Source organism: Capra hircus, unplaced genomic scaffold (genome assembly GCF_001704415.2).
Source record: "Capra hircus breed San Clemente unplaced genomic scaffold, ASM170441v1, whole genome shotgun sequence".
Lineage (NCBI taxonomy): Eukaryota > Metazoa > Chordata > Mammalia > Artiodactyla > Bovidae > Capra > Capra hircus.
In genome coordinates this window covers 5,871-15,936 of record NW_017213103.1, presented here as the reverse complement: position 1 = coordinate 15,936, position 10,066 = coordinate 5,871, and the positions used below count along the sequence as shown (strand labels likewise).

Sequence of the window (10,066 nt, the reverse complement as noted above, 5' to 3'; positions counted from 1 at the left end):
CGCACCCGACTCCCTCCCCTCCCGCGGAGGGCGGGGGAGTCCTGCTCTGCCCACGTGCTCCGGCAGTCGCCAACGGTGGCCACTGCTGCGCTCGGGAGGGGCGGCGGCTGGGGGGGTCCGGTACCCCAAGGCTCCCTCTCGGATCGCTAGAGAAGGCGTTCTCACCGAGGGCGCGCCGTCCCTCCCCCGGACCGTCTCGCCTTCGGGCTCACGGAGGCGCTCCACGAGCCGCCCGGCCTCAGCCGGGCGGAGGGGTCTGCGGTACAGGGAAGCGGACCACCACACAGGAGCGTGTGCGCGGTCAGGGCCAGAGCAGAGCCCGCGTCCCGCCCCTGCAAGGCCTCATCCGCCGAGGCCTCCGCGACGAGGGGAACGGGCACGCCTCTCCCTTCCGCCTCGACCCCCCCGAAAGACAGCCACGCTCGGACACACACGCCACCGTGGGGGGACCCGAGGGGACGCCGGTTGAGGGAAACGACACCACCGCTCGGCTCAGGCACCTGAGGGACGACCTGGAGCGCTCCAGGGCACCACCGAGGGTCACACGAGGCACGCTCGCACACCCGCGTGGGGCGCGAGCGCGGCAGCGGCGGCACAGCCCTCCCGCCACAGGAGGGCCGCTCGCCGGGCACACGCCGAGAGGCGAAGCGGGAGCGATCTGCCGTGTCAGAAGACCACGGCCCACTGACGCCCGAGCAGGGGACGGAGACCGAAGATCAGGGCAGAGGCCACACCCACCTGCCTTCCTCACCTCCCTGACGGCAGCGGGGGGGAAGACAAGCGAGGGCCCCGCGACAGACCGAGAAGAGCGGACACGTTCACCGGGAACGCCCGTCCCTCGTCCGGCACGGTTTCGGCTCGGCCCGGGAGAACACGACCACACCACATCGATCGTGGAGCGAGGTGGAGCAGGGGGAGGCACGGCGAGGACAGTCACCAGAGGGGCCGCTTTCAGCCTCGCCGGCAGCCTCCATCCCCCCCCACCTCGCCTCAGGCGAGAGCGGCCAACGACCCCGAGAGGAGAACACCTGACAGGTGGCGCGGAGCCCACAGGGCGGGGGTCGTCCCAGCCGCCACCAGGTGCCCACAGCGGGGGTGAGGGGCGCCGAGGGTAGAAGACCCGCGCCACCTCGCCCCCGCCACCCTCGGGTCGGGTCAGCCAGACGACACCACACAGGAGCCGGCGCACAGGCCCAGGCGGGCGGCTCCAGCGGCGAGGGCCGAACCGGGCACCAGCTGGCGGCCCAGAAGCCCAGAGCCCGCGTGCGTCCAGAGACCCACAGTCCTCGGTGGCAGACACCAAAGGAGACCGTGTCAGCACTTACCTGGTGGCAAAAAAAGGCCTATTAAGGGCGACGAAATGACAGCAGCGACAGAGGAGCCCATCTACGACTCGCAGGGAGGGCCCCCGGAACCTTGTCCCGGCCACCTGTCCCAACGCTGCCCCATAAACACCAGGCCCCGAGCTCTCTTGGGGGGGGGGGGGTGTCATCTGGTCGACCGGGAGGGGGGAGGGGCGCGTGGTGGCCAAAGCGGGGGCGCGGACACCGAGAGAGGGGGAGCCGGCCGAGGACGCCCTCCCCGCTTCGTCCACGCGGGTAGGGGTACCGGTCCGTCCGAGTCTCCGGACGGGGATTTGGCTTCGACGTGCCAAAGGAACACAGAAGACGGAACCGTCAGCGAGGCGCTTCCCACGAGACGAGCGGGCCCCGACCAGGGAGCGCGCCCGGGGCCCAGACCGTCCCAGACGGGGCACCCAGGACGGCCCGAGCCGGTCCCCACCTCCCGACCGGGATGCAGGGAGTCGGAGAGGGGTGAGCCAAAGTCGCGTCCGACGACCGAGACCCACGAGGGCACGCTGGAGGGTCGAGCGCGCCCTCCCCGGCCACCCGCGGGAGCAGGGTCCGGTCCATCCACGTCTCCGGACCCGTCAGGACTTGGACAGAGAGAAAGCACGGGTGCCGCGAGACGCCTCGGGCGACCGGACCCCACGCGGGGACCGCACACGCGCCTCCCCCGGGCCACCCTCGGGTCCCCACCTCCGGAGCGCGACGCGGAAAACACCTCGGGCAGAAAGGACCCGAGGGCCCGGACCCAGGCGCGCCCTCCGGCGACCTCCAAGCCACCGTCCGGGCCGGTCCCCACCTCCGGAGCGGGGCCGACGGCGAAGCAAACGCTCCTGAGGGCGGCCCAGGAGGAGTCCGGACCGCCGAGCCCGAGTCCAGGCGCTCCGGGCAGGGAAGACCCTCTCCCTGCCCACCGCGGCGGCCCGGCCCAGGGAGGGTCCGGGCGGTCCGTCTCCGCGGCCGCAGGGGCACGGGGAGATGCTGGTCGACCCGGTCAGGCCGCCCCGCAAGCCGGCTCCGGGGCGCCGCGACGGTCACCCTCCTCAGAAGCCTAGAGAACCAATCTCCGGCGACAGCAGGACTGTCCCTAGGCCTCGGCGCCACCGGGACTGTCGCCGCCAGCGTCGCCGGTGTCTGACAGCTCTGCCTCGGGCCCAGAGGCTGAGTCACAATCCTCCTGAAGGAGGCCTCGCCGAAGCTCCAGAGGGGAGGGACAATATACAAGCGGCCGCCAGGTGGCTCCCGACAAGCGACTCGAACGTCCCGAGGACGGGTCGCTGTCGCCGGCCGCCGGGGACGCCACCGCGCCGGCCGCCCAAACGCCCGAGCTCGGCCCGGAGCCTCCGCCGCCGAGCGACGCGACGCGACGCGACCCCGGCCGCGGAGGAAGGGAGAGACGCTGGGAAGGATCTCCTCAGGAGGCTGCCACGAAGGAGACTCACTCCCCCACGCGATCCCGGGGTGCTGGGGGGGACATTCCACGGAGACGCCGGCGGGCGGTGGGGGCTCGGGGCGGAGGCGGGGTCGGCGGAGAGAGGGGCACCAGCGAGCGGCATCGCAGACTCCCCCGGCCCCCCTCCCCCGAAAGACAGAGAGAGAGAGAGAGAGAGAGAGAGAGGGAGGGAGGGAGGGAGGGAGGGAGGGAGGGAGGGAGGGGCCGGCAAAGCGAAACCAGGCGAGCGCTGCTCGGAGAACAAAGCAGGACTTTGGAAAGCAGACGCAGACACGCGAGCCCAGGAGCAAGAAAGGAAGAGGAGGAGACACGCTCGGAACCCCCACCAAGAGAAGACGCAACTCAACCTGGGTAGAGACCGTGACAAAGTCCGAAGACAACAAACCCAAGCACGCGCCGGTGGGTGGGGAAAGTGCACTTGAGGTCAGGAGAACATGGATTTCAAACTCACTGAACTGGCCACAAACCCCAGAATGGCAGGCAGGCGGGAGGGCGGGCGGGAGGTCTGGGGTGGCAGGGCTGCGGGGGTGGGGTTTGGGAGGGGCGGGGCTGGGGGGTGGGGCTGGGGGCGGGGGCGGGGGGGGGCGGGGGGGCGGCTGAGGGGCGTGGAGGGGAGGAGGACCGGACCGAGTCAACAGGGATCCACTCAGGAAACCCCGTGTTCCGTGACAACAGCCAGTTAAATGAATAAATAACTTTGTGAAGTCGATCAGAAAGGAAATGAAACAAAACCACCAGGCAGGACAGTCAAGTCCTAGAACTGCTCCGGCTGCTTAAAAGTCAGAGAGAGGGAGAGGGAGAGGAGGAGGGAGAGGAGGAGGGGGAGGGGGAGGGAGAGGGGGAGGGGGAGGGGAGGGGGAGGGGGAGGGGGGGAGAGAGAGAACGCATACACATGTGCGTATGCGCGCGTCCGTATGGATACGCACGCATATCCGCGTCTACATATACGCGCACCCACGGGTATAAACAAACACGTTCGAAGGGCATGCTCACATACACGCACGTGTCTGTGTGCGCACGTGTATGCCTAGGCGTTTCTACTGTGCGTGTACGCTTGCGTGTATATACGTAGACACAGGCATATATACACAGACGCACACGGATATACACAGGCACGAATACACAGGCTCGTATGCGCAGATACGTCGGTATCCATAGACGCACACATACAAATCAAGGCGGACGTGTCCACGCATACAGATGCACACGTGTGTATACGTGTGATGTATACGCACCGGTGTGGGTGCACGTATATGCGTTCACGTACGTGCATGCTTCCATAGACGCATCTATCCGCGTGCGTATATGCACACGTGTATGCACACATGCATACGCACATACGGACACATCCACAGACGTCTACGTATCGCGTAGAGAGGTCCACCCAGACGTACGAGTGTCTATGTGTCGATATCCACACAGGTATCTATCAGTAGACATGCGTGCACGTACGCACATACAGGTGCACGGGTGCGTCTAGAGTGCCTAGACGCAGATGCATGTGCATAGATGCGCACACACGTCAACGCATATGCGAACGTGCGTGTGTATACACACATGTCCATAGAAGTCCGTGTACATGTGCCTAAGTGCACAGATACCCACGTGTCTGTGTAGATGTCTACGTGCGCGCGTGTGAGTATCTAGAGGTGTATCTATGTACATATAGATACTCACAGACACACACGGACGGAAACACACATCCGTGTGTGTGTGTGTGTGTGTGTGTGTGCGCGTGTGTGTGTGTGTGCGCGCGCGGTATATACGGGGAAAGCGCAAGCATCTTGCAAAAGGGGCTTTTCTGTCCAAAACTGATCAAGGCGTCAGACAACTCAGGCTCCAAAAGGGAAACAACCCCCGATGAGCGAAGTGGGCAGGCAGGGGGCCCGAGCAGACACCTTCCTTCCAAAGACGGGGAGAGCAGACAGACGCCCGGAAGCACCAGGTAGGACACCAAGCAGCGGCAGGGCTGGGCTGGGCTGGGCTGGGCTGGGCTGGGCTGGGGCTGCTGGGGGTGGGGGCGGGCTCACGGAAGCACCCCGGGGCGTTTATCTGGACCAGGATCCTTCTCGTTCGGAGGGGAAAGGCCCAGGAGCTGGAATCGCCATCGCGACAGCAAGTTCGAAACATCAGAAGACAGTGGCTCCTGATCGATCGAACGCGTCTTTGCTGCCGCTGAGGAACACGTGGGCGGACTCAGAGAGATCACATCTCATCCCCTGGGGCCTCCCAGAGAGAGAAACCACATCCCTAGGGAAAAGAGTCCTGCGATTCCCTCGGAACACTCCACCAAAGAGTCCCCCTTCGACCCAACCCAGCCACTCCACGGAGTGCCCACGGAGGGGACAAAGAAGCTACGGACGTGTGTATGTGTGGGATCGACCCCCCCCCCCCATACCTAGGTAGACATCCGTACACGCAGAAGGAGAGAGCTCTCTGTCTGTGTGCCTACGCCTGTATCTACTCACACACACACACACACACACGCACACAGAGGCATGGGACTCAACCACCAGAAGGGAATGAAATCTCACAGTCTGCAGGAACTTGGAGAGACCTTTCGAGGGGATGATGCTCCATGAAATACCTCAGAGCCGTCGTTTCCATGCAGTACCTACCAAACGAGACACCGTGAACACAACGGAACCAAAGAGAAACAGGCTCCTAAGAGACCACCACGGAACACATGAGGGGTGGCCAGAGGAGGGAGCGGGGGAGACGGTGGCGGGGGGTGGGGTGGGGGAGAGAACGAGCGAACGAGCGCCACGGGCGAGGGAGACAGAGGACGCGGGGCGACCTTCCACCCGGGGAGTCCAGGGGTCACGGGCGCGTCACGACACCAGACGTCATCTGCCGTGACACCGAGCGGTGACGGACGGTCCCTCACTAGATGCATCCTGGTGATCTCTGTGTCATGCGCTGCACTCGGAAACACCGTCGGGACAGCTGAAAAGGAACGGGGGAACAACACGCGAGGGGAAAAAAAAAAAAAAAAGAGGGGGGGAAGGAAGCAGGACGGGAGGAAGGAAAGAAGGCGAAAGGAAACGTTGGCCGTCGGTGAGAGGTCCATTTGAGAAGAGCGGGACTTGCGTGTGTGTGGAGGGGCGGGGAGTGGGGAGGCGGGGGGAGAAACTAGGGTGAGTAGGAGGACGGGGAGCGGGAGGAGGAGAGAGAAAAGGACCGATGGCCTCGAGGGCGAGGGGGAGATCAAGGATCCAAAGAGTGGGCAGGACGGTCAGGTGAGCGCCATAGGGAAAGGAAAGGAAGCCAACCCACGAACACCCTCCCCACGGTGGTTGTGTTCAGTCCGAGATCAAGATGTGGGTAGCACGGTGTCCTCCAGCACACAGGGACACACAGGCCTCCCTTGGCGTGGGAGTTCAGGATCACCCTGAAAGCCGAAGCCGTTCTGTTCATCCACGGCTGACAAGTACCATGGTCCCACGACATTCACACATCCTAGCGAACCATCGAAAGACTCTCTCACTCACTCGCCATGAAACACGGAGAGAACAGAAAAGGAGCGACACGACGGTGGCTGGCCGGCCGGCCGGCCGGCCGGCCGGCCGGCTGGATTCCCATGAGAGTCTGAGGATGGAGCACAGACGTGGACAGAAAAGCATCCGATTCCCTTTGGTCAAGAAGCGGTCTCGCCTTCTGTGCCTGGTGTCTTTCCTACGTCTGGATGATTCCCTCCCCCACCCCACCCCACCCCACCCCGCTCCCAGCTTGAAGGTGCTCTCAAGGTCCCACCGGAACGCTCTCTCTTCGGAGCGCCCTTCTGAAGGGGAACGTTTCTCTTCCACGTCATCGCCCCCGAGACAGCTTCAGCCTGGCCCTCCCCTCCACCCCCCGCCTCCCTCTCTGCCTCCTGCTCCTCTTCCTCCTCCTCTGAACTCTTGAGCTCTCCTCGCACCGGCCTCTCACCCCACACGGTGGCAGTGTCGGCCTAGGTACGCTCGGGCGTCTCTCCTCCCCGCATCCCAGCGGACTGCCACTGGCTCTCGACCGCGTCGTCCTGGGACCATGTGTCCCCTGGCCTTTTCTGCGGGTGGGGGAGACCCGGACGGGCCGGGGCCAGGCGGGGGTGTGGGGGAGCCTGCATGCGGGGGGAAGGGTGGGGGCAGAGAGGAGGAGGAGGAGGACGAGGAGGAGGAGGACGAGGAGGAGGAGGAGGAGGAGGACGAGGAGGAGGAACGACACCACTCCCCAGTGCCAGTGTGTGCCTGTGGCCCGGGAAACAGACGACGCCCCGGGCTGGCTCCGAAAAGGGGATCGGTCACGAGATCGGGCGCGTGTGTTCTTTGCAGAGGCCCTGCAGATCGAACAGGCAGGGGCAAGGATGGGGCTTCCCGCACCGAGCACGGTTCCCCCGTCGTGGAAACAGGCGTCTGTCCCACCGGGCGGGGCTTCGGCTCTCGGTGCGATGTCCGCAAGCCGTGGCCGCTGAAACGTGCGCACGCTGGAGCCGCCGCCGTGCAGAGGGAGATCTCATCCGGCTCCTCGTGTCCTTCCAGTGAGCAGGCCGGGATCTCGGGAAGAACAGAAAGCCAGAGAGTCGCACGAACCGGAGCGTCACGCTTTCAGAAGCCAAGGGAACCAGAAATGAGGTTCACTCGCGTGTGGGTCTGTCTTTCCACGGGACGAATCCTCTCTTGGAGCAGATGAGGGTTCCGGGGATCCCGTGGAGCAGAGAGGATAGAGAGTCCCCTCAGGTCCCCTGCTCCTCCCATGCACGCGCACGCTCCCCAACGGTCCTAGGAACAGCCTGCCCCAGAGGAGCGTGCTGGCCACAACCCACCTCCACGGAGACGGAGACGGCAGTGTCCGTCCGCGTCAGTCACCCTCGTCCAGAGTCCCCGGGCCGTGTGCCCTCGCCTTCACGCCTGGCACCGTCCGTTCTGTAGGTTTGTGTCGAACCTGCCCGGAGCCCTGTGGCATCGTCCCGGATCAGGGGTTCGGTGGAAAACACCCTGTCCCCCTGCCTCCTCGGCAGGTGGATCCTTCACCACTGGACCACCAGGCAGGGAAGTCCCTTCACAGCCTTCTAAAAGCATCTACCCTGAAACAGTCCACGTCGTCCTCCAAACATCACTGGACCATCACGACGGAAAGGAAGGAAACGATGTGAGTTCAAGAATGTCTTCACTCCTCAGTGCTTCTTGCTTTAGAACCACGAAGGCCTCTCTCTCTCTCTCTCTCTCTCTCTCTCTCTCTCTCTCTCTCTCTCTCTCTCTCTCTCTCTCTCTCTCTCTCTCTCACACACACACACACACACACACACACACACACACACACACACACACACACAGAGGGGGGCTCATCGTCCAAAAGAAACCAACTGTTGTGTTTCTCCATCCCCCTTGTTGTGGCTAGTCAAAGGAGCTGATCTCACGTGGAATCCGATGTCTTCTTCTCTAGGACACTTCAAGAAGCAGCAAGAGTGCCGGTCTGTGAGAAACGAAGGTCAACCCTTCACGATGCAATCCCTTTTCCGGGCCTGATCGTTCAGAAACTCTCCCATCCCAAGCGGGGGACGGCAGGATATCCATCTCGAGTTTGGGACGGGGGCTTCCCCGGCGGCTCCGTAGGAAACCGTCCCGTGCCCACGCAGGAAACACGGGTTTCATCCCCGGCCCGGGACGATCCCACGTGCTACAGAGCCACGAAGCCCATAGGCCTCGCCGACGGAATCCGTGCTCTAGATCCTGGCCACTGCGAGCGCTGAGCCCACACCCAGCAGCCGCTGAAGCCCACGTGCCCCAGTGCCCACGCTCCCCAAGAGGAACCACAGCCACGAGAAGCCCAGACACACAACCGCAGAGCGGCCCCCTCCTCCACGGAGAGAGAACCGCTCGCACAGCCGTGAAGACACGGCACACCCCCACAGAGATCAGAGACGTCCCACGATTTGAAAGCAATACGGGGTCTAGGATGGGACGCCGTCGGCCAATACCTCGTCCCATCCCTCGGGAAGCTCGCCGACTCCGCGGTCGATGAGATCAAGAAACCGCAGCTCACCGTGCCATCGGAAGTGCGGGAAGCTCTCCCTGCAGTGCTGAGAGCCCAGTGGAGACGTGACCCGCGGGGACCGTGAGCGTGCCTGTTCTCGGGAAGAAGTCCTTCCCGGTCCGGGCTCTGGAGATCGGCCCACGCGGACCCGCAGACAGCGGACGGCCATCCCTCTCGGCTCCCTGCAGGCTCACGGGTCCAGGCGTGCAGTGCCCCCGGCATCTGCTCGCATCTTCGGGGCCCGTCTCCCCCGCCGCGCTCCACTCACTTTGAATCCTTCTCCCCTCTCGTCTGACATGTTCTCTTTCCCGTGCGACTCTTCCTGGCTCCCCAGGCACCACTTCGCATCGTTCTCTTCTCATCGCACTCGTCTCGTGGAAAGAATTCCACGTCTCTCTGCTCTGGTCCCCAAGGAGTCTGTCATCGCTCCATTCATCTGGGGATCGACTGGCACCCAGGCAACCCGGGCCCACGAAAACCGGGGCTCCGTGTGGATGGGACGACTTGCCGACGACCGCGGGGGGGGGGTGGGGGGGGGGCGGCTCGTGGACGTGGAAAGCTGGCACCGGGGAGTCGTCCTGCGGACACACCCTCGGGCACCATCGCGTTCGCGGGAGCGTTTGGGTTGTCGTCGTGGTCGCCGCCGTATTCCCTGAGACGCGTGCGGTCGCACTGGGAGTCCAACGGCGTCTATGGGAAAAGAATGGATCCTTCCCTGGATCCCCTCAGAAGGACTTCGAAAAGAGTCGTGGTCGAGACGTGATCGATCTTTCCAACACTCTCACTTCTGGGTAGACATCTAAAGAGAAGAGACACGGAAGCGAAATCTCAGAGAGAGATCTGCACTCCCATGTCCACGGCAGCATCAGTCACACGGGTCAAGAGAGGGAAACAGCCCGAGTGTCCATCAAGGGAAGAAGAGGGAAAGAAGACACACGATCCAGACAGAGATCGATCGATAGGTAGAAATAGATGTCCCACGGAGCCACAGGAACGAACGCATTCTTGTCTGGTGATAGCATGGATGTGACTTAGGGCGTGATGCCAAATGAATAAGTCAGGTAGAGAAAGAGAAAGACTTTCTCATGCCACTCACATGCCATGGATGGCCATCAAAAAAAGAAAGAAAGAAAGAAAGAAAGAAAGAAGGAAGGAAGACGGTCATCACAGAACGGCTGGGGGAGGGAGAAATGGGAAGATATTGCATTGATGTAAGGGGGAAAGAAAAAAAAAAAAAACGACTTCACGGATAAGG

The 10,066-nt window shown here is 63.4% G+C and overlaps 1 protein-coding gene across 1 annotated transcript; it reads left to right on the top strand.

Annotated features, from left to right (window-relative positions):
- Nucleotides 1–7,225: 7,225 nt before the first annotated feature.
- LOC108635283 lies at nucleotides 7,226–9,325 on the top strand. The gene is made up of 3 exons (XM_018045502.1): nucleotides 7,226–7,231; nucleotides 7,502–7,926; nucleotides 8,221–9,325. Exons 1-3 carry the CDS (start codon nucleotides 7,226–7,228, stop codon nucleotides 8,525–8,527), a joined length of 738 nt encoding a protein of 245 aa, XP_017900991.1. The 3' UTR covers nucleotides 8,528–9,325.
- The last annotated feature ends 741 nt before the right edge of the window (nucleotides 9,326–10,066 follow it).

Coding starts and splice junctions, on each gene's coding strand:
- LOC108635283 (XM_018045502.1), top strand. Junction 7,927..8,220: donor ACGGAAAGGAAGGAAACGAT/GTGAGTTCAAGA, acceptor CTTCTTCTCTAG/GACACTTCAAGAAGCAGCAA.